Below are 27326 nucleotides of genomic sequence, written 5' to 3'. Positions count from 1 at the left end.
ATATTGCTCGTTTGTGGTGCATAATATCAAACAAATTAAATAAATTTACCAATTAATTAGCATCCTGATGTGGATATAACTTTTCCAAAGATTCTTGTAAACCGTCTCTGACTATGTTGAGTATGTTTGGCCAGTTGGTGGCGGCAACGCATCATTTCGTTTTTGACAACCGACAGAAAAAACCTTATATATATGTCAATGGAAAAAACGCATTATGACGTCGTCATTTCGCGACAACTACTAGACTACATCCCTTACTGTCTATGCTACACGATTACAACAACCCAAACAGAAAACTCTTCGCATGTTCGCGGCTAACGTTACAGTCGAGAAAGAGTACTTTTAAGGTAAGTTACATATGTATACTGAATTATACGCAGCTATACTGCGTTTGTACCGGTTAGGACTCATATTATTCACTACAACATCGCGTTGTAGCATAGTTCAGTTAGTTAGTTAGTTATGTTAGCTAGCTATGTTTTATTTCTGTGTCATGCCAAACATTTTGGCACATCCCACATGGGATTAAAAGACACCACAAATTTACTTATTTAACAAACATCTTCCTGTCGCATATACAAATCATTCGGAGAAATACATGAATACAAGTATATACATATACACATATGTATACACGTACACGTGTTCAAATGTGTGTTGATGCCTGCGTGTTCTCGTTCTAGCACGTTACCTAGAACAACCGATGACAACCTGGAAACGATGCTACAGCAGCCAGAATTGGTCCGACTTCTGACAGAGGGACATTTGTTATTAAAAAACTGCGATGAAGACTGTTTGACAGGAATCGCACAGGAGCCGAGGCACGGTGTGGACGAGGAGGGAAATCCGTTCAACTTCACCCCGCAGCTCATCCACCTGCACAAGGACCACGAGTTCTTTGAGGTAACGTTAATATAGCAACAACAAAACTGATCGTTTACTCATTCTGTTGAAACCCTTGGATGACGGTCACATTTAGCTAACCAAGTACCCACCATAAAATACTGCATGTGAATGTTGTTAACAGGATGGGGACATTCACAGACACATGTATCTGCAAGACCTCTACATCTCAGAGGCTGACGGCAAGCCACCACTCAGGTATTTAAACCAAGTTATATCAATTCGTGATCGAAGTTTTAGCTTTTGTAATAACGTTAGCTTGTGTGTGGCTGTGGTACAGAATTGGGCTGCATTCAGTTAACAAATTTAGCTACATTATTTAGCCCGTTTAATTACAGGGCAGATAATGTCCTTCACTGAAAAGCAGTTCCTTAACTCATTAAAATATGTTTTAACTTCATTTTAGAAAAAAGTGCCACAAATGGATTATACATTAACATGTATTGAAATCATAGACTGTTATCTTCTTACCCAATTGACCATCCCATTGTTACTATTCAGGTAGTGAGTTAAACAAATGTTGACATTGACCAATATATCACTCATTTTTGATATGACTAATTTGTGTCAGGCGTTTGGTACTATTTTACAGACTAAACTGATTAGTTAAAACAAAAGGACTGAGTGCAAGTTTTTGTAGAATAGCACTTAGACAGTCTATTAGTCTTGACCAGTTATCTCCAGAAATATGGCAAATAAACCACCAAAACCCCTAACACCAAACAACAAAGTTAGCTAACTACTGTGGATTCTTCCCTTTTTAACTTTAGCCCATTGTAATGGTGTGGGTCAGGTCACCTTCCTCCTTTTGTCTTTTCTCAGCGTGTCAGAGTTTGCCTGTCACATTTCTGGCTGCAGTGCAGTCTTCAGCACTTTGGAGGAGTATGAGCACCACTACAACTCCCTTCACAGACATGTGTGCTGCTCTTGCCGTCGCTCCCTGCCAAGTGCCCGGCTCCTAGACATTCACATTCAGGAGTGGCATGACTCTCTTTTCACTATCCTTGCCCAGAGGCAAGATTTGGTGAGCTAAAGTCTAAGGTTGTAAAATTTCCCATGACTCTTTATTGTCTTGATGTTAAGCTGTAAATAAAGTGAAATATTCTAAACATTCATTGAAGATTAATACTGAGTTTTTATTTTTTCCTGATGATCTTCCTTCACATTTTTCAGTACCAGTGTTTGGTGGAGGGCTGTGGACAGAAGTTCAGGACTGGTAAACACAGGAAAGACCACCTCATAAGAATTCACAAGTATCCTCCAGACTTCAGATTTGACAAAACCAAAAAGGACAGAGGGTAAGACTGCATATTTTGTCCGTTAGATGGCAGTAAAACCTCAGTAGGTGTATTTCTCTGCAAGGTTTCAGTCTAGAAGAGTCCATGTTTGTTACAGTAAACACGATTTATGCCTCTGAATTGAAATTCTTGAGTTGAAACTGTTTATATTTTTACTCGGCTATTTCATAGTCTCCTGTTAACAAAATAGTTATAGACTGAGATTCTCTTGGCTGCTTTATTGAAACCAGTCTGTAACTTTTGGTGAACTTTGCTTAAAATGCATATTTTGTATCATTGTTCAGTCCCAACTAACAGTAAAATGGCTTAAATGAGTGTTAAATAATTATATTTTCATTAAATACCCTTGTATGTGTATTTCTAATAATGTCTTTGTTAATAGAACCCGACAGATGAAGAGACAGCAGCAGAAAGACACAGCCATGGAGTTAGTGGACGATGTATATGAGTCTGAGGGTGTGAGTGAGGTTATGTGTGATGTGCTGTCCCACCAACTCGAGCAAGGAGAATCCATGGAGACGCATGTGTCTGAGGAAGAAGCTGCTCGCATGGCAAAGTCAACCTCTACTGAGGAGCACGCAGCTCTTTCTGAGGCAGCTCACAGTACGGGGAGTACAAGCACGGAGCCACTAAAACCACGATACTCCTACAGGTTAGTCTTTACAAAAGTACTGGATATTCTCAGGCAGTTTAAGCCCTGTACTTAGAGAGACTAAGTCAGCCATTTTCAAGATGTTTCAAGGTTAACTCTGGATATTAATGATTCTAGTCTTAAGGCAAAACTTGTGCAATTATGTAGTTAAGCAAATTGTAGGAAGTTTTTTTTCTAGCATTTAAATGCAATATTATATAATTAAAATTAATGTGAGTTGATCTCTTCAGATTATTCACTACAGTTTTTTCTTACTTAAACAAACCGTGTTCTTGTCTCTCAGGGTCCCCACAACCGTGTGCTTCGGTCACGGCTCTGTCCGAGGCTTCAGAGGTCGGCGGGGAAGGAGGAAATGAAACACCAGAACTCTGTTGTCTGTCCTTTTTTAAGATTTAAAAAAAAAAAAAAAACCTATACACTTGTCTAATGAATATATTTACTGTCAAATGTATCCTTTTCTACAAATAAAATGTTTTTTACAAAGTGTGTGTGTGTGTGTGTGTGTGTGTGTGTGTGTGTGTGTGTGTGTGTGTGTGTGTGTGTGTGTGTGTGTGTGTGTGTGTGTGTGTGTGTGTGTGTGTGTGTGTGTGTGTGTGTGTGTGTGTGTGTTCGTTCAGGTGATCAACCGTGCAGCTCATGGCAATGTTTAAATGACAACTGATATGGAAGATTTTGGAGGAGACAAATAAGACGGATGTCGGAATTTACATAATAGATTTTAATAATTGTACAAAACATCTTTTCACCCATCAGATATAAAATACACTGTTCATTGATGACTGATGTGAGTATCAGTCATGTTTAGCATTTTGAGTGTTTTCAAAAATAGCTGACTTATTTACATTTAGTAATGCAACTGGACTATTAAGAGCTCTTTGAACATATGTGCAAAGAAGTTGTCCTTTTGAGGTAATGTAAAAAAAAATAATACACTTTTTATATTTATATAGCTGATTTCTATTTTTTAAACTGGGAAAATTATTAAGAAGTTAGAAACAGAAATTGTGTGGTTTAGATATTAAATAGTAAATTCACCTTAAAAGGTCTCATGGTTTATATTAACATGAAAAAGGTCACTGGTATTGCCAAAGGGTAAACCCATTTTTAAAGATAAAACTATAAACTTTTTTGGACATTTGATTTCATTGCAAAGGTGATAAAAAGGCACTAGTCTATTTTTGTTATTGATTATGAGCTATTGTAGATGGCCAACTAGTTATAATTATGGATGTACTTATGGACTGTGTGTTTTTTGTTGTTGAATTTCCTCTTTATAGCCTCTGATTATAATTGTAGGTAGGTCTACAATACAAAAAATCACACTTGTTTGGTAACTTTTTCCTTTTGTCTTTATTTATATATATATTAGTGGGCAGAAATAAATGTGGAATAAATGTTTATGCTCCTTAGTGTTTTCTATACCCCTAAATTTGTCCCTCTAAGGTGAGAAATATGTAAAGGCCTTTGGAATGGAAATAAAACATTCACATTCATGGAAATCACTTCAGTGAGTCGTCAGTTATTGTTGCTTTAACCCAAAGCTATAGGCCTTTAAATAACCACGGTATCTCTTGTTACATTAAATTCACTTTGACTAAAATATTTATGGAATACCTCTACTGGAATGGAAAAGCTCACAATAGGCTAGCAATTAGTCCGGAAAATGAGCTCTGCAAAAAAAAAGAGGATTTTACTGAATATACTGCAACAATTACCATGTTAACAAATCATTTACTGTAAAGTAAATTTTAAATTCTGATTCATAGAAAAAAAGCCAATCGAGTGAAATATTTCACTTGGTTTTGTCCCGCGTGTTCCTTAAATAAAGCGGTTATATTAAAAGAGATTGTTCTACTAGCATAACTATTGTGTGAAAAATATGTTTCATTATATCGAAAAATACTTCACATAAGAATTAATATAAGATTTCAGACATGTTGACTCAAGATGGACATTTTCTTCAGTGTTGGTTATTTGCTGTATAGGCTAAGGCATTTTTAAAAGGCAGCTTTCCCAGCGATGCAGTTCAAAGGTAGTGAGGGTTAAGACAAGTAGTACATCCCATATGGTCCACTGAATAGTCCTGGGACGGTGAAGGCAGGCCTCGGTCCGTTCAGGGACCCGTATAGGGACGGTGAGCCCATGGGTGCGCTCAGGGGGAAGGGAAAGGCGAAGGCCGGCAGCAGCGGCTTCGCGGCCAGCTTGAACTTCTCCAGCTCGGCCTCCTGCAGTCTTTTGGCCTTGGCCCTGCGGTTCTGAAACCAGATCTTGACCTGGGTCTCTGTGAGGCTGAGAGAGTTGGAGAACTCCGCTCTCTCTGCGATGGAGAGGTACTGTTTCTGACGGAACTTCCTCTCCAGAGAAAGCAGCTGAGAGGTTGTAAAGGGAGTTCTGGGTTTTCTGTTATTCTTGTGTTTCCGTAGATTACACGAGGTCGGGCTGGGATGTCCTGGAAGAATATTCAGAGAGTCACATTATTGGAATAGAAAATGTTTCATCGATATTACTTTACTATATTGCCACTTTGCGTTATACATCATGCATGATACAAGTAAAGTCAAATCAGGGAAATATCTAACAGAATATGTATGCAGGAGCTGTTATTTAAGGCAACGCAATCACATCTTAAAGTTTAAAAATCCATCCCCATCATCTCTAGATTTAAATATGATATGAGATAATCAAGGGACGATGGCTTTTTACATCGAGTTTCCTCATCAGTGTAGGCTACTACTGTAAAATACTTAGGGTATGAACTTTTTTGTATTTGCTGTGGTATTTCGTGCAAGGTTCTTCAATTAGTACAAACGTATGTCCATATGTATAATTTGGAGACAGTTTTAGACTGTTGGAAAGTTTACAAGTAGCGTATGTTTTACAGAATTAAGAAAGAAAGAGTAGGCTATCCTACACTCACTTGGAGGGGAGGCGTAAGAAGCCTGAAACCAGGGGCTCGTCTCCTTGTCGTTGAGGTCCACAGCCTCCGGATTGGACTGATAAAGTCCCCTCGGTGACGCACACTCGGTCTCCTCTGCCCGGGCGCAGCCTGCAGGCTCGGGGGAGTGGAGGCGTCTGTCCGGCGTCCTGTCTGATATGAGGGATTCCACACTGAAAGGCAGATTTAAACTTTTGGTTTTACACCTTCTGGTAGATGACAGGTCCAGCTCGTCAGTTCCAATGCCACCAGAGGTTCGGTCCTCTGGTGAGGTCTGCGTCGGAGCAGCCAAGGGCGGTGATCCCTGCGCAGGATTCATTACGCACGACTGAGGTGCCATACAACCAATTTTCCTGCCGCTCTCTCCGTTTCTGGTTTTGTTTTTTCGTTTTCACTCGAAGAAATCTGTTATTGCCCAGGGTCCTCCAATGTTCAGCAGCTGCGTGGTAAACTTAAGTGTTTACGCACGGTCTTGCCTCTCCTTCAGTGAAGTGCCATTAGTTCTTCTCTCATCCTTCCGCCTGCCTATCAGACTGTCGATGTTCCCATGTGACTAGGCTGAAACGGTTTCTGATAGGTCAGGCTTGTGATGACAGTGTTGTGGTCCATGTCATGCGCCTGTGGTGCCTTGACAGATGTAAACCTCCGATCAGCGAGTGGTGCGGAATTCGGAATCCCCAAAGTAAAAAAGTCCTCCTCCACCCTCCACCCCTCCACCACTGTCCCTCTCTCCCTTCACACAGACTGTTTTGTTGTTGGACCTTTCCAGCTGTGGACTCCTACATCAGCACCATCTTCCTCCCCCAGTCACTGGTATCATGGGTTTAATTTGTGCATTGCAAGACATTGCAACATAACATCAGTGACTGACTGCATGGATGTATCTAAATGTCAGTGCACAGGTCCAGGTTTGAATATTGCCTGAAATATTTAGGCTAATATATTGTTTAATATTGATAATATAAATCATATATATATATTTGAAATGTGGAATTGGTTGACAGTGTAATACATTGTAATTATAATGTAAAATAATGTATGTAAAATATTCTTTGATAAAATTATTTGTTTAAGTAAACAGCCTTCTGAGTAAGTTTGCATAGTCATATTGGTGCACAATCCACATAGAAAAGGTCTATTTTCTCTCCAGTTCAAACATTCATACACCAGCCGCTACATCAGTAATCTCTGAAATGTTCCCCTATAAAATTGGTATTGGTCTAAAAAATTCCCATATAGGTTGTGCTCTATTTTCAACTCATTGTTTTGGTTTTACGGCCCCAACTTAAATTTTTTGATTCACTCTCACCACTCTCATCAAGCTTTGTTTTCAGCAGCAACAGGCAGCTGCTCTAAAAACCCACTTTACACTACATGCCCAGCACCCAAAGTTAGCGACTTGCTGGTGAACATAGTGGAGCATTTAGCAGCTAAAGAGCCAGATTCCATCAGGAGTTAAAAACAGAGCTCAAGTAGAGTAAATATTGGATTTACATTCATCAGGCAGACACAAACATGACTCCAAATGAATGCTAATGTTTCGTGTCTTCTGAAAGTGTCAATTGGTTGCTAAACTGTTTGTTAACACATTCGCCATATCAACTTTATAAGGAGATAATATTTAGATAAATGTTGTGTTGTTCTGCTTCCCCCCAAGTGCCCAAACAAATCAATGAAAGAAAGTTTAACAAAAGATGGACCCAAAAACTCAGTTTACAAAAGTTGATACAAGGTACAGTATACATTTTTTTCATTTTGTTGCCAAAACGTTAGTGCTATTACTTGTTGCAGGACCTCGTCTGAAAGGTTGTGCTTGAAAATAAGTTACAGTAGTTTATCACCGTGTTTCATTAAACTAGTAAGGCAATCCAGGCTGTGATTCACGGTACTTTTTATACTCTTAGGAGTTATTATCACTATAAATTTCTATCTTGTGGCCTGCAACAAAGTTATCTATGGCTGTGTACTGCCCATATTTCAATCTATTGTGTTCGTTGTCTGTAATCCCTTTGAGACACAGTAAAACCCTAACTAATGTCACAGAGGTCCATTGAAGAGGCCCATCCAAATTGGCCTTGTTTTGCAACTCTTCAAATCAAGTCAAATCATTTTCGGGGAAACCCAATATGTGAGGGTTTTTTCTCTCTTATGGGAACTGTTGTTGGGCCTGCAGCAGCACACTGACTCTCTGTCTATAGGACAATTGGTTAAATGGAGTTAACTGTTTCTCTCCCCGAGGTACATTTCTGCTTTGATCCTGCTGCGCCTGGCGCCTGTCTGCTCTCTCTCCCGCTCTCCCTCTCTGTGTGACAGTGATAGATCGCTGGGTAACCATACAAGCTTTCAATGACTGTAATTTAGTGCCCAACAACATTACATTCTCCTCTACTTACTGAGAATATTACCCTTTCGCACTCTCCTCCTGTTTGAAAAGGGATGTAGGGCTGTCTTCTCTTCCATTGCTTTGTAATGAATGAGTAAATTATATTTCCTACTTCTCTGAATAGCACACACATGCCAAAAGAGTCAACAATGAGTATTTTTGTTTGAGAAATAAAAATCTATATACAGTGCAGTAGCTGCACTACAGTTTTTTGTATTACAAAGTATCTCTGTCTTTTAATCTATTTATTGCTTTTCAATACATATCAACAACACAATTTATTTTGTTCAAAATGTTATGCCAGTTCATCCTGTAGATGTTATACTTGACTGGATAGGTGAAAACTTTGACCTGTTGGTGGCGCTAGCTGAAAGGTCACCAAAGTTATGAAGATTCAACATTGAGCACCATTGATATCTTTACCAAATTGCATGGCAATTGATCCAATAATAGGCGAAACATTTCACTAAAACCCAAAATGTCAACCTGGTGGTGGCGCTAGAAGAAAAGGTCAATGGGTCATTTAAGTCTTTAGGATTCATCCTCTGTGAAGCATGACTGTCTGTACAAAATTGAATGGCAATCAATCCAACGTCTGTTGAGATATTTCAATCTTAAAATGTGGTGGAGCGACAGACAAAAAGAGTGACATTGCAGTCATGCCATGCCAATAAAACAACAGTGAGCAGTGATACTGCAACAGTGCCCTTGCAATATAAACAATCAATCAATCAATAAATCAATCAACAAACCCAAACTTACACACACCTCTCTGAACCCTGCTGCCTTGCCAAAGTGGAGGACTGTTTAAGGTAATTGCTGTTTCCAAAAGAGTTGCCTTTTTTTTAAGATTGTTTTTATGGGGCTTTTTCCCTTTATTTCAAAGTGGATAGTTATGAAAGGGGGAGAAAGATGGGGGATGACACGCAGCAAAGGGCAGCAGGTCGGATTTGAACCCTGCACTGCTGCAGAACTCAGCCTACATGGGGTAATCACTCTTACTGGGCGAGCTAGAGGCTTTTGAACCAAACATGTTGAAGTAGGCTTTATAAATTTCATTTTTTCTTTCATATGCGTTGGCAGGGCCTAAGTAAACTTTGGGGAGTCATGTGGGATAAACATTTATGAAACACACAGCGGGGAACTTTGGGGTAAAAGTGTATCATCTTTAAAAGAGACAAGAGGCCTGCGCGGTGAAGCATAACAGAACATTATCCTGTGTCTGAGTGGACCTGCCAACATTGGTATGTCAAAATGTCAATTGATGTAAGATCACACACACTTTCCTTTCCATGACAACATTTATAATACATTACATACATGAATTCTCTTTATCCTCAAAGACAGAATGGAGTGTTGATTTCCATACGCACAAGTATCATAATTACGATTGGTCCGTTTCATGCAGAGATGTGACCAAATCAGCTTTGCTCGCCTTAAATCAGTCTCTCGTCTTGAAGCACTAGTAGTAAGTCTATTCTCATATCAAAATGTAAATAACATGTCCATTCACAACTCAATGTGCCGCTACCACTGTAATGTGGGAAATAAATAATAATAATAAATCTTGACATTTTAATAGTTTATCATGTTTTGAAAAGAATCAAAGCTACTCTTTCTCATCCTCAAAATCTCTGTACAACTGTGATTTCAGTCAGAATTGACTTCAGGTCACCCCAGAACTTCCTCTAGCTTTGGTATCATTACACTCATCATCAGTGAGGTTAACTTTTTCTGTGACTAGTTAATTTCCTGCCAATATGATGATTGTGTCATATGGCAAAAAAGGGCCACAGTGAGGACTTTAATACAAGCAAAGCCAAAGCTAATTCTACCTTAACTGCTTCTATGAGATATATGTAGATTTTCTGGACAATTTATTTTGTTAAATCAACTTATTAAGCACCAACTGTCGCTGACGCTTATACACGCTACAATGCTTGCAACACTCACACTTACATTGGCATGTTTGATATGGGTGTTTACATTAATTACTGAAATAACTAGAAGCACACTCAGAGAGCGCAAACCAGCCCTGAGACCATGCCCTATCAAGGGGTGTCCCCGACTAAGAATTTGCATGGTCAAATCTGATTGGTCAAGTGTTGCTTGTTGTCGATTGATCGTCAAATTGTGTTTGTTAGTTTTTTTGCTCATTGATCCATATGGTCATTTGCTACATTGGCTTTATTTTTTTCTACACCGGACAAAAGAGCTGAAATGGGCACACCGCAACGAGCTGTTAGTTGTATTTTTGCCCCCTTTGTAGAAAAATAGCAAAATCAACAACAGTATTGGGCGAGATGCATGATGATTAATTGGAAGTCGCTTTGGATGTAATGTAATGTAATGTAATGTGACTATCGCTTAGCTGTTGTTTCAACCCAATGAACAGCGCTGTTTGTTGTAGCCTAGTCTAGATTGACAATGTTCCACTTCCAGGATTGTTCAGGTGCCTCTTTTAAGGCTGGCTGTCCATCACTTTCCGCTTTCTTTATGTTGGCATTCTAAACTCCAGTGGATTTCTGAGGGTTAACTGCTCCTCAGATCTCTGCAGGGTAAATCGAGATGGCTAGCTAGACTATCTGTCCAATCTGAGTTTTCTTTTGCACGACTAAACAACCTTTGAACGTTCACCTTCCACCAAAACAAGTTTCTTCCCAAGGCTATTTTGCAGAGGTGCCGTTGCTCCGTCCGGCACTTAACACCGCCCAAGATGATTGTGATTGGTTTAAAGAAATAGCAATAAACCAGAGCACTTTTTCCTTGCATCCGAAATGCTGTGTGGACTAGCCAGACCCTCCTCCGCAGCGCTGGGGAAGAAGGTCTGGCAATGCAAGACTACACCTTGCCCTATCTCGCAATATTAACCAAAGTGAAAAATAATTTGTGTAACCACCCCTTAATTCAGATCCGCTTGAAAATGTAAAGCGTTCTTCCTTGGCCCATGCTATACCCTTCCATCAAGTTTCATGAAAATCAGACCAGTAGTTTTTCCGTAATCCTGCTGGAAAACCGAAAACATAACCTCCTTTTTAAGAGGTAATAATAATAAACTTAAGCATTCAAGCTCACTTGGCTCCAGCTCAGTCTTACTCAGGCCCAGTCATGCCAATCATGCCAAAAAGGATGTGGAGGGCCTGCAGTCTTCCCAGTGATGTATTTCCTTATCTGATCTGAGCTTGAAGGGAACTGCAACAACATGTTAGCCTTAATTATTTGTTTCACCTTTCCCACCGTCAGCACATTATGTCATGTGAGCTAAGGTCGGGTCTCACCTGTCGACTTTGAAAAGGTCACCAATATGATCTGCTCACCGTTATAAGATACCTACATTTTCATTAGCATAATCATTTGTCGTTTTATTCTGTACTGTGTTATAACAAGACGACCAAGTTTGAGGTGTGCTCAAAATGAAAACGACCATGAAGTCTGAAGAAAAAACTGTTTAGTTGTTCCGAACGGCCACACTTGAAGGCTGCCTCCATAAAGAGGTACGAGACACAATGATCAACAAATGGGAATACCGGGGCAAACTTTCCTAGAAAGTGGTGTTGCACTTCTTTGTATAGCAATGTTGTAAAGTTGGATCCCAGAATTGAAACTCAAAATACAGGTGTGCCTAACTTGAATGTTAACTCTTACACTAACGTAAACTGACATTGGCTGCTTAAAGCCTTCCATGTGAGGATAACATCTCAGTAATTTCCTTCTTTCAGAGGACATACTGGAGACTCACATGGCAGATGATGCTCGAAACCTTTGTAATTATGTTATGGGTTGTTGATTGGTTAAGTGCTTTTCATTTATCCTCTATATGTTAGCATGACTCGGTTGCCAGGGGAAAGTGTTGACAGGCAAGCAGTGAGCGGGTTATTATGCCTCTGTGTGTTTTGTGTGTAGGATATTGGGTTTGGTGACAGGATGGCGGGTTCCACATGGCGTCTGACAGAGACTAGCAGAGTAGTTGGCTGATGGGGACTCAGCAGTGAGTCTTGCACACAGTGCCAGGTGCTAACAGGTGAACACAGAGATATTGTTGCTGTATTGTCGCGGTTTGGTTACGGAGGGGGACAAAGGGAACTGGACACCCTCTCTGGACCTTGAGCGAGCCAGGGGTTAGGGTGAGCTCAGTGACGGCGCTGACAGCAGAGGGGAACTCAGATGGTAGCCCGCACTTGGAGATGATAACGACGATGAGGATAATGTTAGAGAATGACCCACTAACAGAAGCTAGGGATGTCAAATTATTATAGGTTCTTTATTGTCTCGCCTTGCTAGCAGATGTAGGCGTCATTGGTATGAGGGTGATGACAGCGGAGGAGCAGGGGACATCACAGGACTTATGGAAGCAAGAGAAACCTGACACCACACACACACGCATGCACACACATGCACGCACGCACACACACACACACACACACACACACACACACACACACACACACACACACACACACACACACACACACACACACACACACACACACACACACACACACACACACACACACACACACACACAATGACTAGACTGTCAAAATTAGAGCCAATATATAGAGAAGCTAAACTGTAAACTAACAAGTCTCTGAGTGTAATAAGTGCAGCATTCTACTGGTTCATAATGGGACACAGAGGCCTGGTAATTGCCTTGCAGTATTTGTATGTCTATTTTGTGGTCAAATAAATGACAGGAGAATGTTACCACAACATACTGTATCTTCTTCACTCCCATTTTGTTTCTTATCCCCCCACAGTCTGTAGATTCACAGTGAATTAGATCTCACAAATGTATCTGCCACAGCATCAGTTTCCCACTTTGCATCTCAATAATTTGCAGAATGAGGTCAGACCACAGCACACTGGGAGACAGTGCTGAACACAGTTTGTTTAAGACTCACTGGAAGCTGAGAATGGCGCACTGATTTATGTCAAGCTGTTTGTGACAGCTGTTGCAGATTGACTATTTGCAAATTAGGTTAAACATTTCCCAACAATATTACAATTGACTTCTCCGAAACCACTCAAGTGATGGCAGCTGCACAGCAACATGCTGTGACAATTTAAACTGTGACAAATCACACAGCAGCACCTGTTGGGAGATGACTGGTCCACTGAGACAGTCAACTGAAAAAAAGAAAAGAAAGTCAACTTATGTTTGTTTCTTAATTGTACTATTGTTATACCTCTTTAAATTAAGAAGAAATTAGACTAATAATTAGAAGTATAACAGATTATCCTGGCATAATATATTGGAATACTACAATGTGACACTATGTATCCTGGAGCTGAAATGGATTACAAAGTTTGAAAAATTATGAAATTTTAGTTTGCATGTGTTAATTATATTAATACTATGCAGTTTGCTGTCCAACTTTGTTAAAGATATTTGGACTAAATCAAACCTTGTATCATTGTACCAAACAGTGAGTTGACTACTCAAAAACAAAGTGGAGCTGTACAACATTTTGGATTTTGGGAAATGCGCTTATTAGCTTTCTTGCTTCAGGCTAGCTGTTTTCCCCTGTTTCCAGTCCTTGTGCTAAGCTAAGCTGAAACCTGCTGGTTGTAGCTTCATATTTACAGTGACTACTTATGAGAGTATGGTATTGATCTTATCTCAAGACATGTCCAAATTGTCAAACTTCTCCTACAGCTACAAGTGCTATCTTTAATGTTTTTTTTTGCTTTTTTGTAAATCTCAATCCAAACAAGATATTAAGTACAAGATAGCTTATCTTAGTATCCACTACAGCAAAACAGTGCACCAAAAAACATATTTCATTTGATATAAAGGAGAACTTGCTGTGTTTTAAATCATATTTAGTACATGATACTTCTACTTTCAATGTATTGCAACGTATGGTTTTAAGGACTCGTTGCTATTCAGAGCAAATAAGTTAATTTTGCGAGAGTGACTTGTTTGGACCTACGAAGCAGTATCATACAGTTTCAGAGGGGACTTATAGACATATTTCTGATGCATATTTCCTCAAAGCTTGTGACTCACACAACCTGACTTCAAAACACTGATTTCAAAAGATCTTCTAAGCATGTAAATTATAGTCAGTAACTATACTCTGGCTCTGAAAATGTTGACCACAGAGGAGCCGGAACTGGAACAAATTAGGGTCACATGGCATTTTTGTGCTGGCTCTAGATTGTGGGAATAGCCCTAGCATTTGGCTACAGATACTTCAGGCCTACCTTTTAACTTTAGACAAATGCTGTACTTCATCTCACATGTAAATACAAATTCTACATAATAATATTGTTTAATTAAATATATATTTAGGGTTTCTGTGAGAATGTGAGTGTGTGCCTGTGATCTCAGCGCAGTGACAACTTGAACAAATACGCTGAGTTGATTCTTCTAAGATTACAATAGATTCCACGTCCTCTCACGACGCTCTGAAAGAGATGGGAGGGCACAGCAGAGGCCCCTGAATAAACAACCATTAAATTCTCCCTGCGCCTGTATGAGGAGAAACGTCAGGCTTGGGGCTGTGCTTTAAACAAAGCAAAACACGAAAGCACAAAGAAATAGAGGTAAATGTTGAAAAAAAGAAAATTGTTTGAATAAGGAACCCCATTTTACCTTAACTACTTAATCTTTTTTATATTGGTTGCTTGGAAAAAGAGGCAGATTAGTCGACAGCCGGATAAAGCATAGAAGATGGGTGGAGGGAGAGAAGAGGGGGATGAAGTGGATGAAGGAGAAGATGAAAGCTTTGTTGTGCTGATGCTTAATGAGCTGGAAAACACAATTGAACTACTCTGACTGTGGAAATTGCTGTGAGGGCATCGTAAATTAGTGCCAGTGTGGGAGCTAGCCTGCTGACAGAAAAGGGGCTTTGTGTGGTAAAGGCTTCTTCACAGGCCTGCAGCCACGAAGATCCTCACAGCGGTGTCATGGCTTGATCTGTCACACGACTAGGAGTTTGGTGGTTACTCATGGACGAGGGAACTGTTTGGCAGCATTTTTGTGCACTCATTTGCCGATGTGATTCTCCACTCTACCATCTTACCTGTTGATCTGTGTTAACGAAAAACATTTACCTTATTTACCTCCGTCCTCCTGATCTAAGGCTCTTAATATGTTGCAGTCCATCTGTTCTCTGCGTCCAGCTACCTGTAGACCTATAAACAGGAAGACCAGATAAAGAACAGACAGACGAAGATACAACATAGTGGGTAAGGGAGCGAAGAGGACATGGGTCTCACTCTTTTCTGATATTTAGTGAACTCCAAAGGGTGACTCTTCATTCTGGCTTTGCAGGCTTGGCACATGCCTTCTGTTACTAAGTGGCTTCATATTGAAAGGCTCTGCAGCCACTATTCTCTCTCCCACTGGGTGCCAGCCTCTCTGCCCTGGCAGCTGCTGGGCTTTAGAATAGACTCATAGTTTCCCCTCTGCAGGTGAGCTGCACAGCCAAAACAGGGCCCCTCAAAGGCCCTTTCAGAGCCTCAATAGGAAACTGACTTGGGGAGAGAGGAACAAGCACACAATGGCCGCCTTCTCTGGACACAGAGAAGATGGAGATGAGCTATTGGGGTGCTGCTTTAGTGCTGTTTATAGCCATGTCGAGGAGAGGTGATGAGAGAAGAGAGGAGAGGATGAGTTCCCCCTGTTAGGTTTTTGAAGGCGTGGTTCTTTCTCCTCTGTAATGCTCTGCCACTGCAGAGCGGGGATGTCCTATCATCCTGCATCTCTGATGTAATTGCTGTGCCTTTGAAACCTGATGAAACAAAATATTTTTTCCGTGTCCTGAGGTGACGGGGGTGACACTCAGCTCGTATCCACACCTCCCCTTTTTCCAACCCGTCCCCTCCACTCCCATCCCAGACCACTGGAAGTCCCTTTCGCCCTGGCAAAACTCTTCTCATGCAGGCAGGAAAGAATGCAACTCCCTCTGCTCTCTCTCACCTCCTTTTCATACTTTGCTTTTTAACTTATATTAGCAACAGCTTTCACTGACATATGAAGAGTTGGCAACTGAGAGATAGGGTGAGGGAGGGGATGAGAGATGGAAAGAGGGTTTAAAAGTGTGGGGATGGAGAGAAGCGATGAAGGAAAGGAAAAGAGGGTTATCCTTTCTCTTTGTTGGTAATTGCAGCGTGGCCACATCCTGTCAAACTAGAACAAAAAACAGAAATACAATTTGGCAACCTGGATCCCTGACTGGGAGCTAATTCACTATTATGGTTAAATGTCTCACTTATCATATTGTGAGTACATTTTTCCATATATTGTGGTTTCTTATGCTTCTTTTAACCCATTTGAGAACTTAGCAGTACATACGTTTACTCTCTGAGTTTGTCACATATCGCTCCCTACACAAACCTTAGAGGAAAAATCTAAACTTTTTACCTGCTTTTACCAAATTATATCTTTAAAGCTATTTTCTTGATCTTACCGATGTCTACTGTCTGCACGGATTGATAAAATGTTTGTTTGGGGCAAAACAAATGTTAAAAGCCAACATTTCTAAATACTAAGCCAAATTTCTTTTAAACAATTTCAACAACTTTTGCTTAACAAGTCCCCCCCCCCCAACCCAACCCACAACAAAGTTTCTCTCTCAACATCTCTTACACTATAAGAGCTAAAAAACAAGAAAAACAAAAAGCTAATTATATGACAGTATCACATGTACCGAACAATGACACCTCCAGCAAAGCCATGATACGCATAAATACAAAAAAAAATAAGATTTGCACCTTTGCTGTCACCCTCCAAGACATGCCTCAGTCCTTTTTACCACTTGAACTTTAGGTTGCTTTACTCTTCTCAGAATAACATCTGGAGTGCTGACGTCACAGAAGGGTCATTCTTATGACTTATAAATTAATGATATCAAGCTACATTTGTACTAAACATTTGTCACTTTTTATTTGAAATTTGAGTACAAGGCACCTGACTGTACCATTAGCTCGCCACTCAAGTGAGGCAGCAGAGGCACTGCAAATTAATTTGCCTGGGGAAAGAAAGAACTACAAACATAGCCCCACTGTTCTCCACAAATTGCCTTGAGGATTTTGTAAATATATTTTCGGTTTAAACTTTCACTCTTGAATGCCTGACTTTTTAGAAACTCAGATTATGGGGGAAATTCTCAATGGCTGTTGCACGTTCACAAGCATTTCAAATTTCAGTGAAGGAAAGTGTAATGTAACCGCCAACCAGAGATGAAGAGTGCGTAAGTACAACTTGTACAGCGAAGAAGAGAACAGTGAGGCCATGTTTGTAGTTCTGTTTCTAAAAAGTTGTGCACACTTTGTGGATATCCTGGATTTAAATCTTGGTTTCACCCCAGGCAAAAATGTTCTCATCTCGGGCGGAAAGTAGCTGTTCAATCACAAAAAATACCTTGGAAGATGCAAACTGCTGATGTCACAAATGGGGCTATGGTGGGCAGTGTTGTATGGTTGTCAGCTAGCAACAATACTTCACGAGTTGCAAACCATTCGTTATCATTAATCTTTTTCAGTGTCAGTGTCCCTGCAGCTTACAGTATACGTCTTGCACCAGAAATGAAAGGGGAGAAAAATGAGATGTAACCGATGCCGCAAGGTATTTTAGAACAGGCTACGTGGGTTGCGTTTTTATTAATTACAAAAAATAATGTGTTAGTTTGAATTTGTTTGAAATTAACTTGAAGTTAACAGCCCCACCTCTGCATGAAATCCTAATACTTTCTTTACCATGCGTTTATGAATACTCTAGTCAAAATCCTATCAAAATGAATGATGGGGATTATAATTCCAAATGTTGCCCAAATTACCGGCTCCTGCAAAATACAGAAATATTTCTGCAGCATATTCTTTTGTTATTGCTTAAATTTCACAAGAGACTTTAAACACACAGTCGTCTGAGAGATTATGGAGTCTTTAGCTGTCTAATATAATTAAGTTGGGTAAGGAGATGCTATCAGTCCCTGTCTCATTTTTCCTCTCTTTTCTTTCTCTCTTTCTCTCTCCCTCCTTCCTTCTCCTCCTCTAATCAGTTCCACTCTGTTATTGCTGGCCCCGGGCTGTTTACCTCTTTTCTAAACTGCTTTCACAAGCATGACACCAAAGCCTGCTCAAATGTCTATTAGCCCCTTTAGACACACAGTCACTGTGTGGCTGACCTTACGGCAGTTGTTGCCATCATTATGGAATCAATGCTCGCTGATCTGATGTTTCTCACACCTTAAACCAGGAATAGTTTTTCTTTCTGAAGTTAGTCAACCACTTTTGAAAAGTTAGAGCTCTCATGGCAGCGCAGAGGGCTGAGCAGACTGGCAGAGACAGACTGTAGTCACAGCCCTGCAGGACATTAAATGCTATGAAATCCAGGACAGACAGTTCAACATAAGTTCTGAGAACAGACATGCTCATAAATGCACCGCACTTCATGTACTATTTGCTCTGAGGTTTTGAGAAGAAAGAAGCATTTCCTGCAGTCAGGCCAGCTGGGATAGATTTAGTGACATTAGTAAATTCCCATTCTGGCAAGCGTCTTTTCTCAAAGATAAGTTCATAGGGCTATGTAAAACCAATAATGTAAAAGTAACCCTCTTTAGTGAGACGCATCTTGTGTTGGCTTGTTTGGACACCGTGGGCATCATTATTGTGTTTAATTTGCAAAGATTGCTGTGACTTTTGAGTTGAAGCTCTCTCTGTCTCTTTGTTGACTTGCATGAATCGTTCCTGAAATCTTGCAATCTTTGCTCATATGAAAAAAAAACTCCTGCTGTGTGCCTGTAGGCCAATATATATATATATATATATATAATATATATTAACTCATGGTCTGTGTACCTCTTAATGCCTTGTTTGAGTACTCGATCTCTGACTTTCTTCACTTCATCACATGATGAAGAGACCATATTACTCCCAGACCTTACATGTGTTCCTCCAGGCGGTGACACACAGCTTTGAATCAAAGCTTAACAAACAATCAAAATTCTCTCCTCCCCAACCTGCTGCTAAATAAAATGTGGATAAAAGAAACACCCCTGTCATTCTAGTAGATTATGTACTTCTTCATGTTATGCCTTTATGTCACAATGCACTGTATAAGAGCTTGTAAATGTACGCCTTAACATTTAATTAAACAGTGCTTAGAGCATTGAGTCACTGATTATGTCACCAAAAAGCTAATTGAACTCAGTGAGACATTTCAAACCAGAAATCACTTTCAACAAATGTGTGACTTTCAATTGGCACTGAGGAACTGCGTGTCTTCTTATATGGCGTCTATGTAAATATGTCCAACAGCAATAATCTTATCACTGGAGACATATATAACAGTGTGACACTGGTGCTTATTTATACCTTGAGCTGGTGGGATTAAGCTACTGTTATTGTACTTTAGTTTGACAGAAAAGCAATAAGCAATGCATTCAAAAGACTAGTGCTGCCCTTTAACGCAAATTAGATACAGCAGCTAGAAAGTGGCAGCAAGTTATCACATATCAGTGATGGTGAGCCCTTTCCCTTTCATGCTGTGTCTGTCTTTACTCCCCTGTTGTCTGCGTTCTTCAGGTATGTAATTATGGTTTGAAAAGGTTGGAGCCAGGCTTTCCACAGGGCACAGCGTGGGAACAAAGCAGGGTCTGGTAGGTGAGGTCAGGGAGCACAGCGGCTGCACAGCAGCTCCAAACTACAGAGATAGACATCTAGGGACAGTCATCTCTCCCTCAAATGAAAGTCTGTTAGTGGAGCCTATTCAGAGGTCTGACTCACATCCTCTGACTGTGCCGAGGATAGTTTACGTGGCATTGAATGATGTGTAATGAGCAACGTTGCAATCTGGCATGAATGGAGGTTGTTACGGTAACTACAGTTGATGAATGATGCATTACATACTGTATAACAGGATTCCTCAAATCCGATTACAATTAGTCATTTTGACGCACCACACTGACTGAACATTAGAGAGCAGAAACAATTATACGAAGGAGCAAATGGACATGGTAAGTAGTTATTAAATATTGGAAATAGCACTGCTTGATAAAATTAGGCAGTTTATAAGATAATCAATACATTTTATATACTGTATCTTAAAACAAATGTGGATACATCATTTGATGTAGTTATATAATAATCATTTATAAGTGTTTTTATGTTTTATGTTTTATTTTTGGAGATTGTTAGATCAAAACATTTAACCCCTAATGTTCCCAACATTTGGCTTGCATTTCTTTTGCAGCATCAGAACATAAATAGAGTATAACAACTTCACATTTTTAAATCCTAGATGCCTTGTCAAATTTAAAAAGCCTTATTTATTACTGTATTCACATTTCCCTGCAATTCAGATAACAAAATATTCTTGGAAAACATTGACTTTGCCTAGAAAATATAAAACAATTCTTCCCATCTGTATTTGTAATGATGGGCCAACATCCACTCCCTGTCCTCATCCTGACATGACAACACACTCATAATAGTTATAGTTTTAAACTTAAAACATAGTTGTCTTTATATTATATATTATGTGTGGTGCTACTTATCATTGGGACTCTTTCCCGTAACATGAAGATCAGTGGGTTAGGAAAACTTTGGGACAGTGTGTTGATGCTGGTAAATTTCTTTCAACGCTGACACTCCAGATTTATAATCGTACAGTGCTGGAAAATTTACATTAGGGAAGTTAAGATTAGGTCCCTCTATGGTGGAAAACAGCATTGCTGTAATGCCAAGTCTGCATATGAAAAACAATTAAGCAGTTGCTCCAATTAGTTGTGGATAAATGATGAAGACCAAAGATTAAGTAATCATTGTAATTGAAACAGTTGGGTTTGACATTCTTTGTCATCAGGAAGTCTGTAATTACTAAGTAACAAAGAAACCATTGGCATTTGAAGTAGAAGATGCACAAAAAGTAGGCATACATCGCTGAGATACAAATAACTTTTAATTCATCTGTACATATTCTTATAGGCTGAGCTTGTTATTTTTCATCATAAAGGAGTGTATGATCCTCAAAAGATTAGAGCTCTGTCAACAGATCTATCTGTATTGATAAAAAAAAAGCAGAGAAGAGAGTAAAAAGTTGGATCAGCCGACATAACTGCACAGAGCGAGCACATGTTTCTTTAATAAGGATGAAAGCGCGGCACTCTTGTAACCGGATCTCTCTGTAGCGGGCAGCTTTCCATCAAGGAACAGCAGGATCCTCTCTTTAACCCAGGAGCATCAGGAGAGATGGGACTGTGACACGCAAACTCAAACACACACAGACACAAACACAAATTCAGAGCGTGACCGACACCGAGAGGATTTCTGTGATCTAATGGATACAAGGTGCTGTAAATATCAAAGGAAGGGGCAGCAGTGAAGGCACATCAGTGTGAAGAACATCTGTAACACCTGTACTCACTGTTAACACCTGTACTCACCATTGCTCCTCTCTGTCGTCATGACAGTGTTTCACAGGGTGTGCGCCCCGCTGAGTGCGTCAAGCTGAAGTCTCTATGGTGAATTCTGTGGTGCTGGGGGTCAGAGGTTAAAGGTTAGGGGTACTCCAGCTGGCAGCCAGGGCCGCGGTGGACTCCAGTGAGGAGGCATTCAGTGGCTGGAGCGGGAGGGGGAGGCAGAGGAGGGAAGGAGGTCCAAGTTGTTTCTCTTTATGTCTTGTTTGATGTACTCCACCCTCAAGGCCTTTTTTTACTCTTCTGGCCAAATTACTATTCTCAGATGTTAGAAAAAGCAGAAAAAAACGTATGTAGCATTGTATAGACCTCTGTATCTCTTGAAGTAAAAGGGCTATCAAGGTTTTTATATTAACAATGGATGAGATGACTATGTTAGTTTAAGCTCATTGTTTTAGTTTTCCAGCCAGCAACTTTACTGTTTTGATTCACTCTCACCGCTGTCATAGCATCGTTTTCAGAAAGCTCTAAAGTCCCTCGGTACGCTGCCTGCCCAGCACCAAATGAAAAAACAGACAAAGTTAGCGCCTAGTGAACATTTGGCAGCTCGAGCCAAATTCCTCTCAGGAGTTGGGGAAAACCTAGTTTCGCATTGTCAGACCTTCCTCCACAGCGCGGCGGAGGAGGGTCTGGCTAGTCCGCCCAGCATTCTGGGATGGGAGAAAAACATGCTCTGGTTTATTGGCATTTCTTCAAACCAATGACAATCGTCTTGGGCAGTGCTAGGCACCGGAAAAGCAGCGTCTGGATTTTTGGAGTTTAAAATGCCAACACAAAGGAAGGCCAAGGCAATGGATATCCTGCCTAAATGAGTGAAATTTCTGTCGACAACGAAGCAATCCCGGAAGTGAAACATCAAGGACGTAGACTAGTGGAGACGAAAAACAGGGAATATTGTACTTACATTCAGAAAGTTGACTTAATATTATTTCTAATACTGGTATGTATTTGCTGGATTTGTAAATAGGTAACTTAATTATATGTCAGTGTTGTGTTCACAGTTTGTTTCAGCTGCCCCCAAATCTGCCAGAAAAATCAGTTGTTGCCGGTTTAAAGTTTAAGCTGAAACTACTGGGAGTGCATGTCAGCAGTGAAGTCGCTGCAGTTCCCTGGTTTATCCTTTAGGGCCGATCTCTTTATTAATGAGCCACATGGGCCAAGTGTTGGCATGATGTGTATTTCATTTAACAGAGTTTTCCAAAATATTAGTTCTCCTCGAGTGGAAAATGTGTTTAATGAGAAGCGTCCAAAACACAGTAAATAGCCATTACACTTACTTTAACAGGTCCCACATGTTTACTGAGTTTATGAGGGGTGTGATTGAGGCAGGATGAGGGCGTATGGTATGTTTGTGTGTGTCTGAGAGAGAGAGAGAGAGAAAGAGAGGGACCACCTGAGCTTTCCCTCTCATTATTGTGTTTATAATATAATATTTCCATGGTTGATACACACTGTCAAAGCAGTGTAATGGCTCCGTGTCAGCTTAAGCAGCTAGCGTCGCTAATGGCCATCTTTCACACAGATACTTAGATCAGATTGTCAGATTAGCTGCCGTGGACACAAAGGTCAACCATATTTCTCTGTCTCTCCTCTCAGACAGACAAAGAGCTTCCCAGTCTTCTGTCGTCAGTTACATAACAGACAGAGGGGAAAGTTCCTCTTTCTGTCTGTCTCTGGTGTAGCTGTGCAGCTCCTCACCCACCTCCCCTCGTCTGCATCGACTGTCATCAGAGCTATTGTTGCTTTTACCTGTGGAGCCAGATAGTCAGGTGGCTCCGGGCCCCAGACTGACTTGCTCATCACTCCTCATTATACCCCTCTATAATCCCACCTGTTCATTGAGGAAGAGACATTTTATTAAGCATCAGCACTGAAACATGGCAACATCACAAGCTGAAGTGCCTGCATGCAACTGTTGAGCAGATGGCTCACTAATTCTTTCTTTGGCCACTTCATAAGTCTGACAGCTCCCCTGTTCACCAGACCGTAGTCACAACATTTCATGTTCGCCTCCACTCCTCCATGGAGGTTTTTCCCCTAGCCCTGTAATTGGTGCGGTTAAACTCCACCGTGAGATGTCTAATGTGTGTTTAATGGGTGTTGGTGAAGCATCAATTAAGTTAATTGTAGATCATTGAGTTAATTTTAGTTATTTAGAAAACCTCAGCTTTCCTAAATGTTGTGAGTGTTGGGGGATATGACGGAAGACTGCGAGTAAGGACAGAGGGGTGGTTAGCCGCAAATACAGCCCTGTGCTCCGGGACGACCTTTATGGGATTTACTGATAGTAATGACGGTGATGATGAGGGTTGGGTGCTGATAATTGTTTTAGTGTGGAGGGGTGACTTTCCTGTCAATACGTTTATTGACACGTTTCAAACAGCAACACAGCATGTGTTAAGGTTTAGGGTGGAGTCTGATGTCTCCAGCTGATTCCTTTCTATTTGTTTCTTTACCAGAAGAGAACTCTTGATAAAGACGCCACTGTTAGTCATGTAGAAACATGATTGCATTCCTCACAGTCTTAGCAGTAATAAGCTGTTATTGGTTTTGAGACAGAGCCAGGAAATCAGATACTGCAATTAAAGTTACAACTCAAAGACAGTACTGTCATCAGTGGCAATGACATATTAATCTTCGATATCTGACTACACATTGTGCATGTGTGTGAGTAAGTGGTACTGAGCACACATGCCTTAATGCTCATATACAAACACTCATACCCCTCATGCAACAACTGTGTAGCAGAAACATGAAGAAAAAATGAAGCCAAGATTATTCATTTCAAAATGTGAATTTAGTCAAATATTCATTTTGGTGGTTTCCCACATAAATTGCTGCAAGCTGCAACATTTGGAGCATGTTTACGGGCATAAATCATGACTTAATGCTACATTTAAATAGTTACAGACAGGCAATTTATTCTTGGATCACTCCACGCATTTTGTGCAATTACAGCATGAGACTGTGTGTGTTTTACAGTTTATTGACAGCGGTCATTACCTGCTGACAACTCCCAGTCGTTCTGGTCTTTATTGTTGCTCTTTTATTTTCTAAAAGGGTTGTCATTCACATGATACATATGCATTTGCACATTGCACCAGCACACACACACACACACACACACACACACACACACACACACACACACACACACACACACACACACACACACACACACACACACACACACACACACACACACACACACACACACACACACACGTTTATTACACAACTCAGTAAACTGCCGTGCCGTGCCATGTGCCAAACGCAGGAGATTGTACAAGCCAAAGTATGCAGTATGACAGGAAGAGGGAAACATATTTGCTCATGCACTTGGCAAATAAAACCAAGCCTCTGATGGCTTCTAGAGGTGTCAGGGCACAATCTTTACACACCACATATAAAGATTCAATTATCCTTACATCACCTGCAGCCAATTTGAAAGAAGAGAAGCTGGGGCTCATTAGAAAATATTCCACCATCAAGTGCTTGTTGTGCCTACAGGCTTGATAATTACACTACATAAACTTCTTCACCACCATAAGTAGGTCGGTAAACTCATCGTCACATATGGGCCATATATCATCCCAGAGAGATAACATTTAAATGTTTGTATGCTTTTTAATGTCAAAGCGATAAACATTCCTATTGATGTTAGATTTTTATTTGGCTGTATTTTTATTGTATAATAATTGCTTTTCTTTGAGCCAAAAGACATATGTATATGGCCATATATCTGAATGGTAAAAAGTATGCTACGCCAGCAGCCGGTTAGCTTAGTGTAGCAGAAAGACTGGAAACAGGGGAAAACAGTTCGCCTGGCTCTGTCCAAAGGTAAATAAATCTGCCTACCAGCAACTCTTAAACTCACTAATTAACACATCATATCTTATTTCTTTAATGTGTGCAAAAACTGTATAAAAAGGACAAACTACTATTCCTTTAAAATGTTTCAATATTAAAGCTTTAGTGCGTAACTTTTTGATATTAATCAACGTCCGTTACATTCAAGCCATTGCCAAATGAGTTGCTACAAAGCTAATTAAGACTATTAGCTCCACACAACTCTCTCTGTATTTCTCAGTATGGCTATGTTCAGAAGATTGTGTCGTCCGGCGACTTTCGCGCGCAGAAACGCGAGTGAAGATAATTACCTCTTCTGAAGAGTCCATCATGTTTTTTAAACCTCTGTGTCCTCCTTGGCTACTAGCAACTGCATGGAGGAGGGGTGGGGGCTGTGCGCGATCACTAGGCTTGTATCATGTGGACGCGCCCATAGTTTTGTTGTCATTACTTAGAATTCCTCATGGGGGCGACAGAAACTACCGCACTATAGCTTCACATATTTCAAAATGACTGAATCTGAATGTATGCAATTTTTAACTTCACACATTGGTAGTCATACTGCTCCTGTGTCACACAGACTTACCAGTGTTGTTCTGAAAAAACTACCTCTAACTTTTTGGCTAATAGCACTACTGCTTTTAAACTTTCGGACACTTCATCACCTTATAGTGGAGTGATCGAGACACAGCTCAGTCCGATAGAGAGCGATTCATTTGCTGAGCCTCAGCACTCTGCCAACCAGAGGCTGGTTAAACCACAGAGGAGAGTGTTTTCCTGTAAGCCTGTGGGACCATCAAAAGTTCAGGGAGCAGAGTCCTGTGGTCAATCTGTGCTGGTAGATGCCAGGCCTCTGGGTTTCACATGAAAGCTGTTTCACTGATGTGTGTGGGACACAGGGGGTGGATTGGTAGAAGCTTCAGCACACTTTATCCATCAAATCTCACTTTCAAGGCTTGGAGCAGCGGGATGTCTTCTCCCAAAGTTGTGGTTTCTGGGAGACCAACAGAACATTTACATAAAGGCTCACATCATACTACTCAATGTCAGTTTAACAGCCATGGCACAGTATCACCAGTATGAATCTAGCAGCAATGTTTTTGTGATTATCTTCATGAATTTAAAGAAAAAATTGACATTTTTGGAAATGTGCTTATTCACTTTTTTGCTGGGAGTTAAAAGAGATGTGTACCTCTCTCTATCGATCTTCTCAACTAATTCTTAGCGAAAAAGCATATTTCCGAAAATGTCTAACCATTCTCAAACATCTTAAAGATGTTTGGCATTTGCTTGCTTAGGAAAAAGCCTTTTATAGTAGACCACTCAGTGACCTGGGAGTGGGGCTAGTCGAGGGGTAACATTGGACTTGAACATATGGATCTGATAGAGAGGGCAGATAACCAGCAGACGCAGTGGAGCCATCCTTCGAACAGAGCAGGAAGTGTGTGGCGTGTCTGTCTGCTCCTGTTGTATGGTACAGTGTGTTTGTATGTGTGTGTGTGTGTGTGTGTGTGCGCGTGCGCTGAATCCTGTTGTCATGAGAGATTATTAACCCATATGTTAACTTAATGACTCTCCTACTGTTGTATGAACAGTGGAAGAGGTCAGTGAAGAATTCTACAGTCGTAACGGTCTCCTAAGATGTAAACTCTCACGAGCTGCATCTCAGCAGCTTGATAGAGGGCCCGCCAGATGCTGAAACCGTGAAATTAAGTAACATACTTTAAGGGTGTATATGTTACATTATATTAGTTTATGGCTGTGTATTGCAACTTACAGATGTTTAACATAGCCTAAACATTTTCTGTCTTGGCCACATATCAGAAAAATGTATTCATAAAGTGATTTGTTGTATTCCACATCACTCATGAAGCTGTTTTAT

At 40.5% G+C, this 27326-nt stretch overlaps 2 protein-coding genes across 3 annotated transcripts; one reads left to right on the top strand and one right to left on the bottom strand.

The window, feature by feature from the left end:
* Nucleotides 1-211: 211 nt before the first annotated feature.
* Nucleotides 212-4355, top strand: znf511 (zinc finger protein 511). Of its 2 annotated transcripts, XM_039784675.1 has the most exons (8): nucleotides 212-347; nucleotides 684-903; nucleotides 1028-1101; nucleotides 1726-1927; nucleotides 2077-2201; nucleotides 2584-2853; nucleotides 3137-3226; nucleotides 3471-4355. In XM_039784675.1, exons 2-7 carry the CDS (start codon nucleotides 721-723, stop codon nucleotides 3207-3209), a joined length of 927 nt encoding a protein of 308 aa, XP_039640609.1. In that variant the 5' UTR covers nucleotides 212-347; nucleotides 684-720; the 3' UTR covers nucleotides 3210-3226; nucleotides 3471-4355. The 2 variants fall into 2 exon arrangements, with proteins under 2 accessions (XP_039640609.1, XP_039640608.1); XM_039784674.1 differs by lacking the exon at nucleotides 3471-4355 and having other exon boundaries at nucleotides 3137-3336.
* Nucleotides 3551-6396, bottom strand: msx3 (muscle segment homeobox 3). Its single transcript, XM_039784676.1, has 2 exons — nucleotides 5771-6396; nucleotides 3551-5302 (listed from the first exon to the last, which is right to left on the bottom strand). Exons 1-2 carry the CDS (start codon nucleotides 6126-6128, stop codon nucleotides 4896-4898), a joined length of 765 nt encoding a protein of 254 aa, XP_039640610.1. The 5' UTR covers nucleotides 6129-6396; the 3' UTR covers nucleotides 3551-4895.
* Nucleotides 6397-27326: the final 20930 nt, after the last annotated feature.

Source organism: Perca fluviatilis, chromosome 19 (assembly GCF_010015445.1).
Source record: "Perca fluviatilis chromosome 19, GENO_Pfluv_1.0, whole genome shotgun sequence".
NCBI lineage: Eukaryota > Metazoa > Chordata > Actinopteri > Perciformes > Percidae > Perca > Perca fluviatilis.
Note: the sequence above shows the minus strand (reverse complement) of the source record. Positions and strands in the feature narration are given on the sequence as shown.